The following is a 19001-nucleotide window of genomic DNA, read 5'->3' on the forward strand; positions in this document are numbered from 1 at the left end:
CCCTTTCCATTCAATATTAATTTCTGGTAACAGATAAAGCACAATAAAATAGATACGCTTTCCTACATTCTAAAAGAAATGACCTGCATGGATTCTTAGAAAGTCAATGTGCCATATATATAGCTATTCATGAAGACATGGCCACAAATTCATATTAATATTATCAGGATATCTTTATACCTTTATATCTGTTTCCTCTGGCCAACCAGTATTTCTTTTTTTAAATGAGACTGTGTTCTCATGAGCTCCTCCAACATAAACCTGTGGGTTTTATTTAATTCCATAGTTGGCTCCCTTTACTATGAAATTTATAAGATTCCATAGGTTTGGATATCAGCTTTCTTCAAAGAATTCAAGTTCTTTGCATTTTATCTTTCACATACATTTTAACTTTGTGAAAGTAAACTAGTTAAATTATCAAACTTTTATAGAATATATCAATGCCTTCTTCAAGTTCAGAGTGGCATTAACTCCAGGAAATTGAATGCCACTTTCATAAATCTCAACCCATTGCCATTTAGCCATTATTTATCTATCAGCAAGCAAAATAAATGATGATCCCACCTCATGAAAATTCTCTCAAAACCCAAGTTCCCAGCACTACCTGGATGACAAACAACCAAGATTGCAGAAGCCACACAATCTGGATCGATGGGCACTGCTATTCCTCTACTACCTGTTCACAGGGTAGATACAAAGGAAGGCTATCCAGTGTTTAACACTTTCACAGTTTCAAGAGAGTTTTATGTCTCTTCTCATTTATTATCAGTGATAGGGCTATGTTATATTCATCTGAATTACAGTGACTCATTAAGAGGATTAAACATAAAACTCATGGAGAGATGAAAATATATTATCAAGCAAGAACCTCAGCAAAATGTATAGTTATTATCAATTTGAAAGTCAAGAGGACACTTTTAAGTTAGGTTTAGATACTGGCATTCCATGACCCTTATTAAATGCTAAGCAAACAGTTCCCTTGGGGAGAGGGCTCTCTTTTCCACAGATACCTCATGATGCTGGGATGTCTAGCTAGCATTGTCTATGGATTTGACACTCAGTAAAACAAACTATTAGATTTTTAATACAGACTCAGCTGTGAGTCTGTGTTAAAATCTAATCACTAAGGTACAGGATAATAGAATGTTTTTATGTGAATTCTTGTGAACTCCATTCTTTTCCTACTCAAAGGTAATCAGAATTCTTGTTTCACTCTGAAATAAACAAATATGTCTGAGTTAACACCTAATGGGACCAACTATTCCAAAATCTAAGCATGCCGTGTTTTTTAATTAACTGTATTTCAAATCATATAAATTCATCTGCATTCATCAGGAAATTGCTACTGACTATGAACAAAATGGTAATTTGAATTTTTCAATATCAACCTACTGAGATTGGTTTTCACTCTATGGGATTTTTTTTTGTTAATCAAGTAAGAAAATAATAACAAGAATGCTCTCTCACTTTGCTGATTCTGCAAACTGATTTTCCTCCAGTAACTTCATTCTTATAGATGTATCTAAAGACTACGGGCCTGGACAGTGTGGCTCAGTGGTTGATTCTTGACCTATTAACCAGGCAGTCACGGTTCAATTCCTGGTCAAGGCATGTGCCCGGGTTGCAGGCTCAATCCCCAGTGTGGGGCATGCAAGAGGCAGCTGATCAATGATTCTCTCTGACCATTGATGTTTCTACCTCTCTCTCCCTCTTCCTTCCTCTCTGAAATCAATTAAAGTATATTTTTTTAAAAAGACTATGGATCTCGGCCTAAGGTAAGCATAGATGGAAGCACTGGCTTCTGTGATGCTTAAATATTTAATACAGCTACATGGAATGCACTACTTCCTTTAATGAACTTCATTACTTGGCAACTATTCCAATGTGAATGATTGCAGCATTTCTTAATATCTTGATTATCTTTTCCAGCTTCCAAATTTATATAGGAGCTGTCAGAACGTAGACTTACTGCTGCTGTTAAATCCTTTCTACAAGATATGATTCTACCTTAAGGATTTAATTTCCTCCCTCGAGATACTTATAGATATATAAAATGCCAAGTGACTATAATTGTCATGATTTGAGAGAAAAGTAATTAACACATTGTAAAATTTAAATAATACACTGGCCAGACTATTTTTAAAACTGAAATTCAGTTTTTATGTGTGTATCAGTGAGAGGAATTAGTTATTAGGACAAGGGCTAGAGTCGGCTACCTTTTTTGAGTCCTAAGACAACCTTGTTCAAGCTTTGATACAGTGAATTCTGTGAAAAAGAAACCCACCTAAATATCTATGCAGCTCTTCTTTTAAAAATAAAACACTGGCCCGGCTGGCATGGCTCAGTGGTTGAGCATCGACCTATGAACCAGGAGGTCACGATTTGATTCCCGGTAGGGGGTACATGCCCTGGTGGCTGGCTCGATCCCCAGTGGGACTGTTTCAATCTCATTATTTATAGCCTTTAAGATAGTAGTATGGCATTAAGTCATCTTCAGATAATCAGAATACCTCATAAATCAGGTGTCTACCTCTTTAACAAGAGAGGACAGCATGAGAGGATCCTTAATGAACCCGTTTTGAGATCAGTTCTTTTGCCATGACATTTAGAAAGTTCTAGTTATTTCCGGGGAAAGAAAGCTTCACACAAGAAGAGCCACTCAGATAAACCAAACTGATAAGACATGTCAATTTTTAGTGTACATATTTGTACAGCCTTCTGCCTAATATTTGGCCTATACAACACTGAGTTAACAATTTTAGATTATAAGTCTCTGGAATAAAATAGTGTTTATCTAGTCTTGTTTGGCAACGTATGTCATGCACATGAGCTGGCTTAATTAATACTTTTAAATGAGATTTGAGCTCGGCTGTTTTCGTAGACTAGCACTGAATGGAAGGAAAGCTACATTGAGAACTGAGAAACAGGAAGATGGTAAGGCAGGCTACAGTAGCTATTTCTCCTCTATCTTCTTATAACAGAACCTCTATTCTGTTTCCTGTTGGTAGGACTGTCTCCCTTCCTGAGTCATGGAGATTAGCTGACACTATCAATTAGTTAACTCAGTTTCCTGGACACAGTGGCTGGTTGAAGAGCAGATGTCTCAGATAGGGTCAATCGGGGTCTTTTTCTCAGAATTTGATAGACATAAGGAGAGATGGGATTTCTCTTTTTCTGGATTGTGAAGCTACCAATGGTTATCTTTTGATGCCACATGGAGACAGAGTTCTAGAGCAAGAAGCCAACACAAAAGAAAATAGAACCTTGAGAATAAAGATAGAGATAAGATGACTTAATTGAACCCCTGCACCTACCATGCCTGATTTATCCCTAGAGCTTTACAGTCAAGTGAGACAAACAAAAACATTTTTTTTTTTTACAAAATTTAAGTTCATCGGAGTAGGTTTTACTGCTTACAATGAATGTTCCTCACTCTTCTAATCTATGACCTTTAAGCAAGTCATTTTACTTTTTGGGCCTCTGATCCCTCATTTGTAAAATGAGGAGTTGGACTAAATCCTCTAATGTCCCATTTGGCTCTTAGAGTCTGTGCCTGAGTAACCTTCATTATTTAAAGAAAATATACGATTCTGTCATGTAAAAATTATAAGAATATAAATCTTTGGGTTTCTATTGCCTTAGGGCATGTTTCCTCTGTAAGTGAGAGGTAAAGTACAGAAAACGAAAAGGGAACTGAGACATTTAAGTTTAGAACAATAACCAGAGGGATACAACATGCATTTCTCAAAATATACCATTTAAAACTGCCAGAATAACAGCACATAATAAGTTTGAAAGGCCTTTTAACAAGAGTAAAGTAAGCTTTGTTTTAAAGGAAGGAGGCGCAATATAGTTCTTGAAAAAAATAATGCATTACCTACTTTCATTATTTAGTAGCGTCACGGAACAAGGTATTTTACTTGTGCTGTGATATGGTTTAAATGCCGTATCACAACACAAAAATTCCATTCCTAAGGTATCAGAAGTGAACAAGTGCTCTGTGAAGTGAAATGGGCTTTCTTATCATTGTGGGTCCTATTTTCATTGTTTATATGAAGCTTTAGAACTATGGAAGATGATTCTCCAGATGAGCTGGATATCCCAGAAGGAAGGATAAAAAAGAACCTGGGGAAATGGGGTTGAGTAATGACTTGATAAAAAAAAGATCTTTGATGAGGGTGCTTTGGATTAAAGACGGGGTATGACCCTCCCTTATCTCTAGCTCCTGAGGCATATCTGCACACCCAGACCCCACACCATAGTTTGAGAATCATTGGCTAAGGCAAAGAAGCCAGGCTTCTCTAGTCAAAGACAGCACCTTTCTTAGTAAAAGAAAATGTTGGCAACCTCATGTAATTCTTCAAAACTTCTGTTGGTTCTTTTCAATAAAATAATGCAAAAGTATGAGGCTCACTGAATGTGTAAATATCTCAGGCAAATTGACTGTCGCGGAGTTTGAAAAGATGAAAGGATACATGGTTTGTAAGATGTTTGCAGATGCTCAGGAAGTGTATTCTATGAGCGATGGATGCTCTAGAGTTTACACATCCTTAAGAATCAAGGTAAGGAACTAGGAAGGACCCCTAATGAAACTGGGCTCTTCTCTTTTCTTTTTCTTTCCTCTCTTCCTTTCCATCTTCCCCCTCAATCATTCATCTACTGACCCACAATATTTATTTGATAATTACTAAAGACCAGAAACTGAGCTGGGCACTGGGACTAAAGTCAAGGATAAGTGAGATATGACACTGCTCCCTCTAAGTTTACAGTTTTCTAGAAAAAAATATATAAGTAAAAATGTCTACAGAAACCCATGTGCTATAGAAGGAATACTCTTATGAAGTTGGAATGATGCAATGGAAGGAGCAATAGATAAGGACAAAAGTTCTACTACTGTTTTGCTGAGTGTTCTGGGATAACCCTCTGAGTTTTAGATGTCTCACTCATCAACTCTATAAACATAATATATTATTGTTCCTAGATTTGATCCCTACTCTGTTATTTGGCTACAAATATACTATTAGTATTTCCCAAACTGTGATAGAGATTGCTTCTTTTTAGTAATAGAACCTTCCTCCCCCAAAACTGAATTTTAATAAGGCACATATGCATGTCTACCCAGCTTAAGACTACATTTCCCAGCCTGCTTAAAATTTGTGGCCATAGTTGTGGCCATATGACAATGGAATGAATACAACGTCTGCATCACTTACACAAAAAAGAAATCATTTGTCTACCAATCTCCTTTTCTTTTCCCTGTGGCCTGAAATGTGAACCAGGCACTGGTGAATCAACCTTGACCAGTTAGACTCATATACAACACTATCAAGGTCAAAGATCAAAGGAAGCTATGTTCCTGGCCATTCACATGGAACAGAGCTTCCTACCTCACCTAGACTTTCTGCCCACCTTTGGACTTTAACAGGAAATGGAAATAAACTTCTCTCTTGTTTGAGCTCCATTATTTTCAGGTCTCTTTGTTACTGAAACTTAGCCAGGACCCAATTAATTTACAAACTCAAACATCTAGGGACCAGGAAGTCAACATAAATCAATGAATCATATAGGTGAGAACGGCTCAAACCTAGAAAACAAGTGACCTACCTAAAGGGGTCTAACTGCTGCCACATGGCAATGAGGCCTAGGGTTTCCAATTCTACTAATTTATCAAGAAATCTGGATTCTCAAGTCAAATCTTCTAACATTTTAAAATATTAGCAACTAATCCAAATGAAAAAACAAACAAACAAAGAACTGCAGGTTAAACAAAAATGCCTCTATATCGGACTCAATCCTATGCCTGCCAATTTGTAACCTGTTCTCAATTGTGACATAGTATTGAATGTAAGATGCACAAATACGCCATCATCTTAACAACTGCATTTTGGAATAACAACAGAATGCATTTACCACATAGGACATATACACTGACGGCCAAGCATCTTCCTATCAGAAACGTTTAATATAAAAATGTATATTTTTAGGATTAAAAAATTTTGACATGTTTTTAGGATACAATTCTAAATATGAAAAACATCCCGGTTGATGATGATGGAAGTGTAGTAAAATGAGCCAAAATTCCTCAATCACCCTCAACTCTGCAATAGGAAGCAGCTGGACATCTTATAAAGCCAATAGCTGCAACCCACACAGTAACTAGATTGCAGTGAACTCAAATCCCACACCCACATGATGATGCTATTAAGTGTGGCCTTTTATATCTTTTCCTTCATTTCAATATTGTGTAGCCACTCAAAAAGATACCTTACAGTGAATTTATTCCATGTTATTTGAACTAAGTTACACAAAATAAATGTTTAGCATAAACATATATAGCTAATAATTTTGACTAGAGGCTCATTTCAGCCACATCACTACACTGTGATCATCAAAGGTAAAGTTAACTTACTTCTGAGCTACAAAATAATTATGAAGACATTATATATAGAACCAACATCTTTCCAAAATATCTAATAATATGTCACATTGCCGAGTTGTTCCTTTACATCAATAAAAAAGAGCGCATAAACAGCCTGAGGAAGTAAGGCTGGGGGATGAGAAGAAGCACCCCAGAGCATCCATCAGTTCTATGTAGTATGACGCCCCTTGGCTGGCTGACCGATGGTCTGATCCCAGTGCCCTAGCTAGTCCACTGAAAGTCAAATCAGAAGGCTCTGGAAGGGTGCCACGGATGTTCTCATACCGGACCATGCTTCAGTCCTCATTGATATTGCCCTAGGCCAGTGGTCGGCAAACTGCGGCTCGCGAGCCACATGCGGCTCTTTGGCCCCTTGAGTGTGGCTCTTCCACAAAATACTGACTTCTGCGCATGGACCCCGAAGTTTCAGTCACACTGTATGTGTGTGACCGCACGTGGTATTTTGTGGAAGAGCCACACTCAAGGGGCCAAAGAGCCGCATGTGGCTCGCGAGCCGCAGTTTGCCGACCACTGCCTAGAGACCCTCGCTGATGTGTTCATTTTGCAAATGATCCAATTTATAGGGGAATTAAAGCATTTGAAATTGACTTTTCAAAATGGGTCATAGACAAATGCTGAAAATCAAGACACAAATAAGGAATTGCAAGTTTCTTTGTTTCTTAAAACACCTTCCTTCTGCTGAGAATATTCATTCTATCAAAGGGAGCTCATGATTGTGTCTGATTTTAAGAGTCTGTCCAGAGTGAAGAACACAAAGAACATACACTTGGCCTTAGTCTTTTTCATTATTTGTAAGTTTATACCAGATGATTCTGTAGATTTATTTTGTTAATTGCTTTGTGTGTGTGTGTGTTTTTATTTGTTTGTTTGTTTGTTTACCTCTTTATATAGTCCAGTGCATTCATAATAGTCCCTGGAGGGGAGGCCAAGTCGAGGTTGGTCAATCTATAAAAAAATACACAAAAGATGAATATAAACCATTCAGTGGATATAGAACAAGACCGCAGTGTTTTCGCTGTTTAGAAGGGTAACAATCACACACTGAGTGAACACATAATTAGGAAATGGTTTTCACACTATGTCAAAGTATTAAGCTGATGGCTGATAGATAATCTGGAAGATTGTGCTGCAGATAATTGAGGAAAAAGAAACAAAGAAAAACCTGAACAGAAAATATACTGGTAAGGATTTTAACAGAACAGAAGGTGCAGGTGGACAAAAACATGTCAGAATCTAGGAGAGAGGAGCTTCTAAATCACACATTTACAGGCCATTCTACTTCCTGAGATTCTAACATGTGTGCCTGGGGAACACTCTCTTCTACCCCAGCCCTTAAATGAGATGGAATAAAAATAAAAGGTGGGAAAGATAGGAAATCTCTACAGTAAGTCTAGAACATTTTTAGCTACTGTAATCTTGCCAGAGATTTTTTTTTTCTTTTTTTGAGATCCTATGGCGGCAGTAGTCGGCAAACTCATTAGTCAACAGAGCTAAATATCAACAGTACAACAATTGAAATTTCTTTTGAGAGTCAAATTTTTTAAACTTAAAGTATATAGGTAGGTACATTGTTACTAACTTAATTAGGGTACTCCTAAGGCTCAGGAAGAGCCACACTCAAGGGGCCAAAGAGCCGCATGTGGCTCGCGAGCCGCAGTTTGCCGACCATGGGTAGGGGAACGGAGGAGACACCTCCTTGGTTCTCTCCAAAGCTGCTCTGCTCTGGACGTCAGCAGACACTGCTGAGAGCTAAGTGTGTAAAAGACAAACTCAGGTGTGCTCTGTGGTGTCCAGTCCATCTTCATACCCTGTGAGAGCACTACCTGGACACACTTGCAGCTCCGTGAGAGAGCTTCCTATGCACTGCATGGTAAGGTGGGTACAGGGGAAGCTTTTGAGTGAAATGTCTTCAATGATCAACTAAACTAAGTTTGACATTATCAATCATGGATAAATATTTCTTGGTTTATTATTAATAATAAAATATTTTGAGCCACTGATAATTAAAAAAAAAAAGAAAAAAAGACAGATACAGGGCCCATTGAGAGCATTGATGATTTAAGTGAGAATCCTCGCAGGAAGAGCCAATTCAGCACAAAAGAAACATCACCCAAAGGGCTGGATGGAAAGAGCCAAAACATATCCAGAAGAAAGGCCCTGCTCCTTATCCAACCTTCTGATCCTCCTTTAAAAAAGCCCTCATGCCCAGCTGGTGTAGCTCAGCGGTTGAGCTTGAGCGTCGAACCAGGAACCAAGAGGCCACTGGTTTGATTCCCAGATGCACTTTGGGGGGCATGCAGGAGGCAGCTTATCGATGATGTTTCTCTCTCATTGATATTTCTTCTATCTCTCTCCCTTCCTCTGTCTTTAAAAAAAATCAATAAAATATATACTTTTTAAAATGTTCTTACAATGATCATGCAGGATACTGAGAGCCCAAAGAGAGAAGAGAGTCAGATTAAATATCTTTTGTGACTTTAACAAATAACCATGAATATTTATGCAATAGTGACATAGATATGATTCTGTGACCTGCAACTTTTGAGTTAGTTTATGTTATAGGAGACAAAATAAAAGCTTTATAAATTTTTTAGTCTGTTCCAAACACACTCATTATGCATAAATCCCATTTTAAGTGACACCTTAGATAAACCTAATTGAATGGCTTACATTTAAAAAAATAAAATAAAAATCCAGCCCTAGCTGGTTTGGCTCAGTGGATAGAGCATTGGCCTGTGGACTGAAGGGTCCCAGGTTTGATTCCAGTCAAGAGCACATGCCCAGGTTGTGGGCTTGATACCCAGTTGGGGGTGTGCAGGAGGCAGCAGATCAATGATTTTCTCTCTCGTCATTGATGTTTCTATCTCTCTCCCCCTCTCCCTTATTTTCTGAAATCAATAAAAATATATTTTATAAAAATCCAGAAGGAAAGGGGAGTGGGGAGTGGGGGCAGGTAGAGGAGGGTATGGGGGGATAAATGGTGATGGGAGGAGACTTGGGCTGGTGAGCACACAACACAATGTACAGAAGAGATATAAAATTGTACACCTGAAACCTGTATAATTTTATTAACCAATGTCACCCCAATAAATTCAATTTTTAAAAATCTAACAAAGCCATCTGGAAAGAACGGCATCTTATTTATCTTAATTGAGAAAAAAGTATAGACATTCTTTAGCGAGAACCACAATTGTGTTCAAAATCCCTTCTCTATGTTCTTTTTAAAAGCAATTAGGAAATCTGGTTTCCAGACCTGCAAAGCTATTGTAAACCAGATCACACTGGTGAACATACAGAGAAACCACGTGCTTTTGCTAAGTAGGAGGAGCCTAAAGATTTTCATTTCTTATTTATTTTATGAAAGGAGAAGTATTTTTAAAATGGAAGCAAAAAGGAGAGATGAACATCTATAACACAGCATGAAGAAAACATTTTCAAAATATACTTGGGGGATCCAGATATCAGGGATGGAGCACTAATGTATTACCTCCTTGCCCATGCAATTCAAATGAGAATGGGCGTTGTTTCTAAGTATTAATAACAGCAACATGTGTGGAAGTTTTATTACAATTTAAAGATAACTTTGGCTGACAGCCATGCAAACTTACATGAATTATATATTTCGAAGAGTTTTTATCATCCGTGCCAACAAAAAAATTAATAATGACTTTTTTCCCATATTTAGCATTCAGTTGTGCCATAGCCTTCTCAGCTGTCCAAGAAGTACCTAAAGCAATGAAAGGTGAAGTACATCTTTAGAAGCTTCAGTGCAGTAACATGATACACAGCATAATAATAACATAGATTTTTATTGGAAATGTTTTCAAACGAAGAAGGAACACTGCCTTACCATATACTTGCTCCCAGTCGTCTGTGGCTACTGGCCATTCATATATATCTGGTAACACTTTGAGTAGAGGTCCGCCACCTCTGCTATCAATAATAGCTTTAGAAAGCAATGAAAATAAATGTATTAAGAAGTCTGCATATTTTGACACACTCTTGATGAAATAGAGTGAGGAGCACTTACATTCATTTATGCACGATCTGTACAATGTTTTTGCTTTCTGCACTGCTTCTATATCATCAGATTTGGGTTCCTGAAGGACATCTGAAATGGGGCAGTTAATAAAATGCATGAATATAATCGCTCATTGGCAGCTGTAATGAACATTTTCAACACAGGTTCAGTAACAAACTTGCTCCTTTGTATGTATGTTCACTCCGTTCCCCTGCCAAAAACCCTACAGGGGAAAACCAGCCCCCTTTCCTAATCATTATTCCTAGTGCAGGACTGGGAGTTAGTTTCATTGGCCGAGTTACATGAAAGCGTTTTCAACTAGATTATCGTGTGTGTGTGTGTGTGTGTGTGTGTGTGTGTGTGTGTGTGTGTGTGAACAGTGATGTGTATTGCTCTGCCACAGAAAAGTTACTTTGGTTTCACACTGAAATAAAAAGATAATAATAATAATACAGAGGAATTTGGAATTTAATATGATAGTCCTCCTGAGGGCTGGAAACAATTCCGTTAGTGTGATTTTACTGTTCAGGCTCCCAATACATTGAACGAATTGTTCTGCTTGTAGGGATGTCAGAAAATAGCAAAACTCGTTCTACAAAGTAACTTCTAGAGGAGAACAAAGGATAGAGGATTAGTGGGGGACTAGATATGATTTTTTCAAATTCTCAGGGAGAGTGTGGTAAGCTGGGTCAGACGTTTTATAGTGACGTCAACACAGGGTCGGGGTGGGAAAACTAGGGAGTTGGTGGTTAATGGAAATCACTTAATTTCTTCTTCTGTATGATGGCATAAAGATGCCATCTCTAGAAATAATAGGGTTATTGTTTGTGTAGCTACAAATGAAAGCAGGAATACTAAGAGATGCCAACATATCCATTTCAGTGTCTACCACCCTCAGCATGACTAAGTGGTGGTTCCACAAAACTTGGAGGGATTACGACTTTAATACTGCGCATGTTCCCCATAAAGGGCAAGAGTTGTATCTTTAAATATGGATAAATTAAGAGATAAATTTTGGATGCACAGACACAAACTTCACTAACCTTTCAAAACGACTTCTAGTTCATCTCTTAAAATGTCAAAGTTGCTGTAGCGGGAGCTGGTCTCAGGAATGACGTGGCGTTTCAACCAGCCTCCACAGGCGTATTTGAAAAAGTCGGAACAAGGCTCGGTAGTGGGATCCATGTTCTGGATGAGTCGAGCAGCTGAAGGACCAGACAAGTGAGACAAAACAAAGGGTGTGTTCCTTTAGTTTGGAGGAGGGGGAAAGGTATGTTGCTTCCACCTTATGAGCAAGTCAACTGGCCTGACGCTCCTTTTTCTCAGATATAACTGTCAGTTCAGAGTGGAATGATGAACATTATCTATCGATAGTCCTCCTTTACCACAGTTGATTGGTTTTCTTCTTGAAAGGTCTGAGGCCTTCCATCCTACATCTCATCCCCTCTCTCAAATAACTTAGGTTCTTGCTAATTCCCATCTCAGATGAAGAACCACATATAGGTCAGCCTCAGCTGTCCTGGGCTTGGAGTTAATACAAGGTCAGTCTTCATCCTGACAATTTGAGCTGATGACTGCCTTCAAGGAGCTATGACTTTTGAATGTCTCTCAAACTCCAAGGGATGAGGGATTGTTAATGGGTTTGATCATTGTAGTCAAGATCTGAAGCTACATTTATTACTTCTTGAACCTTGCTTACACAATTTTTGCAATTCAAATTTGACATCACATTTGCATTTGTTTATGTAGAGTCTGTCATTAAGCTCATTAGTGTTTCTTATGTCCACTCTTTTATCTTTGAGCACTGCAATGAAGATGCAAATCAACCAACACTGCGTACTTACAATGTACAAAATACTGACTGTGCTAGGTGCTGCAATGGATAGAAAGATGCATAAAACATGAATTATTTCCACTGCAGGAAAGAATCATGGACAGGAGGCCCAATGCCCACAATCTCTACACCTGGAATAGTGAGAAAAACCTTCCCACTGCTCTCTGCATGTTCTTTCTTTCTCAGACAAGGTGAACTGTTTTGCAAGGGAAACAGGAGAGCAATTGAGAATTCATCTGTATCAAGAGAGTATAAGATCTCAGATGAGCTTCTGGAAATACTTCAGTGTCTGACTAAAATCATTTCATTAAAAACTTCACACAATTGCTGTGCTGTGAGGAATATTTCAACTTGGAATGGTAAGTCTGTTTTCCAGCTGAGCCTCGAACCCCCACTTCTCACCACCTTATGGACCCACTCACTGGCTTGGCTGCCATCTCAGGCTCCAACTGTCTGGGTTGCCTCCAAACCAGTTCTCCCTGGACTTTTAGTCTTTGATATATAGGACAATTGTTTTCACAGCCTCCCAGGTTTGAACCTTGGGTAAAAGTCTATTTCTCCCAGGACCTTGGACTTATCGGGAATAACTTTGTCTATTTTCTATATTCTTTCCATGATCAATGTCAACCTAGTTTATCTTCATTCTCTTCTGACTAAAGATCACCCAATTATTCACCTTCCTAGTACTATCTCCTTATATGTATACATTCCACAGTTTCACAGATTAAACTTTCCAAAAGATACCCTTTAGCACAGGCCACTCCCTTGCTCAAATGTCAGTGGCTTCACAGTAGGTTGGTTAAATTACAACTCCTTAATTTGGTCTCTAAATCTTTACTAGACCAATCAAATCTCCACTTTCCCCCATTTCCCTCTCTGCACTTTTATACAAACTCCTGCTCCAATCAGATGGGCTTGCTCCGTGTATCACAAATACCTGTGTTTCCCTACCCTGTGCCTTTGCTTCTCCCCTGACCCCACCCACTTTATCCTTTTAACTCCTCCCATTCTCTTCACATTCTATCCACTATCCAAGGTTCAGCTATGTCCTATCTCTTTCCTGAAGCTTCCATTATTCCAAACTTCAGGGAAGTTTTCTTTCTCTGAACTGAGAGCTCATGGCCTCAATCAGTCTTTTATGCTTAGATGAAGCTACATTGGGTTTCTCATGGTAGTTACCTATCTGTCCTCATAACCATTCTGATGATGAACCTAACCTCTTTGTATTCCCATCATCCAGTACCTCAGTAAAACATGTGCAAGTATGTTTGTGTGGCAATATTCCCGAATCATCTATGAGTCCTATAATTCCTTCCTCCTCCACATCCCCTCCCCGACTCTGCATGTCAGACCAGTTCTCATTTCACAAGCTCCAGAGTCCATCCCATCATTCCAATTCCCACCATTTCCATTCTCTTTCAGACCTCCCCCCCCCCGCTGCACTTTCACCCAAACTATGGCCCCAGGCTTCTCTCCATGCCACCCATTCTGTGTGCCAGTCAGATTAACTGTCATAACAATTCAGCATACCATTTTCCACTCCCACGGTCTCAATATAACCCTTTTGCATTCCTAATAAATTCCAGATCCCACAGCATATTCTGACCCTATTATATCCAATGAAGCTTCTCTCTCATTCTTTCCTCACATGAGCCAACTGCCTCAAATAAATGAATGTACTGAGTTTCTGCTGTGAAAGACCTTATAGTTTTCCTGTTTCCACACCTTTGACCATGTTGCCTCAAATCTACTAAAATATCCTTTCTCTATTTTCCCACATTTAGAAATTTCAGGCATTTTCAAGGCCCAGTTCAAATCCTCCTTCTTCATGAAAGATAAACTTACAAAGCTGGCATCATGTTAGTTATTTGTTGTTGGAAAATCCCTATCTCCTCCCCTGGACTGTGGGTTCTGGTAAAGGAGGAAATGCATATCCCAGTTCTCATGGAGCCTACCATGGTGCTCAATCCAGACTTGTCAGTTAAAACGTTAACTTGGAACCCCAGGTAAAGATTAAAAAATTAACCTAAAAGAAGTGGAGAGAAAAGTAATCCCCTTGAACTTGAAAGGAAATGAAGAAACGATGGCAGGGGAAACAAAAATATAGATCCTAAAAACATGGAAGATTATCATGTAAAGAGAAAAACAAAACAAAAAACTGAAGCCCAAAAGAAGTGCTAACTACGATGTTCTAAGCATACATTTTTAGCAATTTTATGTAACTCTTGTCTTTCAAAACACTTTTAAAAAATTAACCTGAATGTTGTAAAGGCTACTGCCATATGGGGAGCCCTTCTATTTTCTTTCCTTCTCTGGGGCAATGGATGGTTTATGTTCTAACACCAGAAAGAGCAGTAAACTCCCAGTAGGGAGAGCCGTGAACAAGCAATGAATGAGTAGAATGAGCATGTCTTATTGCCTCTTTGGAAATACCACATGCCCTTTTAAACACCGGGAACAAAAAGGAGGAGTGGTGGTTGCAGAGCTATTATGCTCATGAGTGCAAACCCACTGCCATGTGCATGCTTCCGTTACTTCCCTAATCTCCCACAAGGAACAATGACAACCCTTCTCTTAGGCTAAATTCCTCCCTCCATAACCCAGTACAGTTCAACTACTTACATCTGGACAACAAACCAAAGAAGCAGCATTCAGACAATTTGTGAGGGATATGCAGACAAGAGAGAGGAAGAGACAACTCTGCAAACTCCTTCCTGTGTCCCTTTTTAAATATCCCTTTGACCAGAGAACTCATCTGGGTATGGGCGCTTCCAATCACTTCAAAGAGAGCTCTCTTGAGTATTTTGGGGCCATGGGCCAAGGCAAGTCAAGGGCTAGCAATTTTATGCTGGGTCTTTGATCAACCTTCCTTTAATCTCTTATCGTGGGTCTGATTCTGGTTTTGCACCTTATCCTCCGGACCTCCTCTGTGCTGACTTTTCTTTGAAGTCAGCGGTAGACGTGTGGGTAGAAGGGCTGTAGGAAACAGACACACGACTGTCAAACTGGTTGTAATTGTTTTTATATTTTGCACTTTGTTTTGAATTACTCAACCTCTCTACAGAGCCACACCTGGGCTCTTCAGATGTTTCCTTATCTGTGGGTCTGTGACTTCTGAGTAAACAAATGTGGTTTAAAAACAAAATTATTCACCTTAATAAGTAGATATAAAAATGGATGTAGTAAAAGCAAATGTACTGATGTGGAGTGCTGTTGACCAGATGTTTGTAAGGCGAAGGAGAGAGTACTAGTATACTAGGATTTTTAAAAACCTGTATAAAAGCACAGAAAGTCTAGAGGGCATTTACAGCAGTTATATTCAGGTGGAGGGAATATGAGTGTGTTTAGTTTTGTGTTATTTGCTTATCTTTATTTTCTAATTTGTATTAGATGAACGTGTATTGCTTTCACAATAAGAAAAAAGCCTATTTTTAATTGAAGAAAATAGTCACATAAAGACAAGAAAAAGTAATCTTCTATTAATAATGAGCTTATTTCTTGTGAATGACAATTCTGAATTTTCTAGCCTGATAATAAATGACACACCATTATTTTCCAAACTAATCTTCTTGTAACATTCTCTCAACTTATTTGACTATAGGAATTTAAAAACAAGCTCAACTACCATCTGGGAAGTTATTAATTGCTGTATTCATTACCAAGGGTCTGTCGTGTGGGTATGGATTAGGGAAGTGTTTGGGGTGCTTACATCAGGCAGGCCTGCTTTGAATACCTGAGCATCACCACTCTTTAGTTCTACAGGAGTTCTCCCTTACCTGTGGTTGGCTTTCCATGGCGTCAGTTACATACAATTAACCACGGTCCAAAAGTATTAAGTAGAAAAGTCCAGAAATAAACAATTCATAAGTTTTAAGTTGCACGCTATTCTGAATAGCATGATGAAATCTCGCACTGCCATGGTCCATCTTGCCCAGATGTGAATCATCACTTGTCCGGCATATCTATGCTCTATATGCTCCCCACTTGTTAGTCTCTTAGTAGCTATCTCGGTTATCAGATTGACTGTCCAGGTATCTCAGAGCTTATGTTCAAGTAGCCCTATTTTACTGAATAATGGCCCCCAAGCACAAGAATAGTGATGCTAGGAATTCAGGTATGCTAAAGAGGAGCTGTAAAGTGCTTTCTGTAAGTAAAAAGGTATGATGTGTGTATGTATAGGAAAAACATTAGTATCTATAGGGTCTGATACTTATCTGCAATTTCAGGTAGCCATGGGAGTCTTGGAACATATCCCTCATGGATAAGGGTGGGTGACTGTACAAGATTAAGTAATTTTCCTCAAATCAAGCAACTAATAAATGATGGAGTCCCAGGACTTGCACTTAAGTATCTGTGGCTCTCAGCTCATCCTTTTCCCACTATACTTTGGATACAGCAGATGGGAATATATGAGAAGCAGTAACTTGTACTTTCTTCTTTTCCATTCCTTCTCAATTACCCCTGGCCCTGCCCTCTTCTTTACTTCCTCTTCTCCCTACTACGCTCATAACCACAGTCCCCCTCCTTCCCCAATATCAACTTTATCACCAGCAACCAGTGCTGGGTCAAAGGCAGGACTTGGAGGGGCTGTAGTGGCTCGGAAGGAGGAAAGGGGGAAATTAGGTGCATTCTTCCCATTGGGCAAGCAGACGGGAAAGTGGTATAAAAGCCACTCACTCTCAAAGGCACCTCCAGGAGTGCATCTTCTTGACGTGGACATGTTTTAAAGAAATGTCTGCATATTTAGCGGGATTCCTGCCTCACCTCTCCTTGGAAAGAGTAGAATACACTGGGGTAGAGAGAGCGAGCAATCTCAGTCATGTTCTCAGAGCAGTACTTTGCAACTCTGGTTAACCATGGGAATCATCTTGGAAGCTTTTAAATATACAGATGCCCAGGATCTACCCCTGATCGACTGAATCAGAATCTCTGCGTGGTCCAGGTTTTTGGTTTTTTAATCCTCATATGAGGGTATTTTTTCCATTGCTTTTTTCAGAGAGTGAAAGGGAGTGGCGAGAGAGAGAGAAACACAGATGCAAAAGGACACATACACTGGTTTCCTCCTGCACACGCCCCAACAGGAGTGGGGAGTAGGGAGTGGGGGGGGGGTGAAGGGAAGTGAACCCGCAACCCAGGTATGTGCCCTTGACCGGGAATCGAACCCAAACCCTACAGTGCCACTGAGCCACACCAGCCAGGGTGGCCCAGGCATTTTTTAAAGCCTCCTGAGTGGTTCTAATGAGCCATCAAGGGAGAACCATCAGATCAGACAACAGAGAAGCATGGAGAATAAGGACAAGAGAACCCAATATCAGAAAGGAAAGATGGGCCCATTTACTAGTAGATGAATGAGGCCTATTATTTCTTCATGTCTTTCCAGCCTGTGGGTGTGAGTGGGCTCACATCCTGACAACCCATATTTCTAAGTGCACTTCAGTCTCTGCATCCCCAGCACAGTATCACAGGGAGCCACACACATGTCTCCTGTACAAGCCCACTTCCCCTCTACTGTGCTGACTTGGCCTCCACAACCTCCCACCTCAGATCCCATCCATGACCCAGTTCCCTCTGGTGCTGGAGCTGTTTGCTGCATGAAAATGCCTCTCTTCCATCTTCCATTGTCTTAGAGGAGTCCTGAGGTGGGCTCCTGCCTCGAGGTGAAGGACTCTTCTTGATTTTACCTCCACACTTCCCTCTCCCAAGAACCACAAGGACCAGCAGGTGAGATTTGGGAGTAGATCACAGTAGCAAAACTGCACTATATTCAGGATCACTTCTCGTCTCTGATGGTCAAGGCTTTGTCCAAGAAACATTTTTGTTGAGCTTGACTCTCTGTGCATTTAAGATGAGCTCTCTATCTCAAGAAGCATCTACGCCTTGCAGGCAACAGATGTGAGGCATCACCATTCCACCAGTTGCTAGAACACGATTAGACATGCTGGAATTCCAGCTACTCTGGAACCCTGCTGCATGTCTACCTCCAGAGGAAAAAAGCCTTGTTCTGCTAATCAATGCCTCTCATGCTGCAAGTTTGTCCCCTTTCCTATCTGCCTTCCAATCACATCAATCGGATGCTAACTGAATATGGGATCTGAAGCACTATACTGTGGAGGAGAGATCCCAAAGCTAGACCCGGGCCAGAAGGGAAGTTGCTCCCCATGAATCGCCTCAGAGACTGTCTGATTGACCCTTCCCCTATGTCCCCATAGCATGCTGGTTCCTGGATCAGGCCATTGTCCTGCACCGGGCAAGCATGTAAGGCAGTTTCCCCTTATCTGGGGCAGGTCACACACCAGTACCCCATCCGTCCTGCCCTGTTCTATATAAATCTTTAGCACCTGTCACACAGTCTTGCCACTGCCCAAGACACACTTCGTATGTAAGTTCCCTTACTACACTCTTGATCCTGGAGCTGTCAGCCTCTTTCGTCCGTTTTTTCCTGCCTTCTGCTTACACAGATAGATTTTCAGTCTCAGGGTTTTTCCCTCAGTCTGTGTGTACAAACATGTATACAACAAATATGTCAATGTTTATAGACTGTATATATATATATCCTCTCCCACTCCAAGACACACTTCGTATGTAAGTTCCCTTACTACACTCTTGATCCTGGAGCTGTCAGCCTCTTTCGTCCGTTTTTTCCTGCCTTCTGCTTACACAGATAGATTTTCAGTCTCAGGGTTTTTCCCTCAGTCTGTGTGTACAAA

The 19001-nt window shown here is 39.9% G+C and overlaps 1 protein-coding gene across 1 annotated transcript in view; it reads right to left on the reverse strand.

Moving 5' to 3' along the window:
- The window catches only part of LOC102757655 (neprilysin), a gene marked incomplete at its 3' end in the record, with an annotated part of 79555 nt that overhangs the window by 31678 nt on the left and 28876 nt on the right, over positions 1-19001 (reverse strand). The window contains exons 4-8 of the mRNA XM_006754875.2: positions 11504-11665; positions 10470-10550; positions 10290-10385; positions 10048-10166; positions 7319-7384 (exon numbers count right to left, since the gene is read on the reverse strand). Coding sequence (XP_006754938.1) covers positions 7319-7384; positions 10048-10166; positions 10290-10385; positions 10470-10550; positions 11504-11665 — 524 coding nt within the window. The remainder of the gene's footprint in view (positions 1-7318; positions 7385-10047; positions 10167-10289; positions 10386-10469; positions 10551-11503; positions 11666-19001) is intronic.

This window comes from Myotis davidii, unplaced genomic scaffold, assembly GCF_000327345.1.
Source record: "Myotis davidii unplaced genomic scaffold, ASM32734v1 scaffold153, whole genome shotgun sequence".
NCBI classification, from domain to species: domain Eukaryota; kingdom Metazoa; phylum Chordata; class Mammalia; order Chiroptera; family Vespertilionidae; genus Myotis; species Myotis davidii.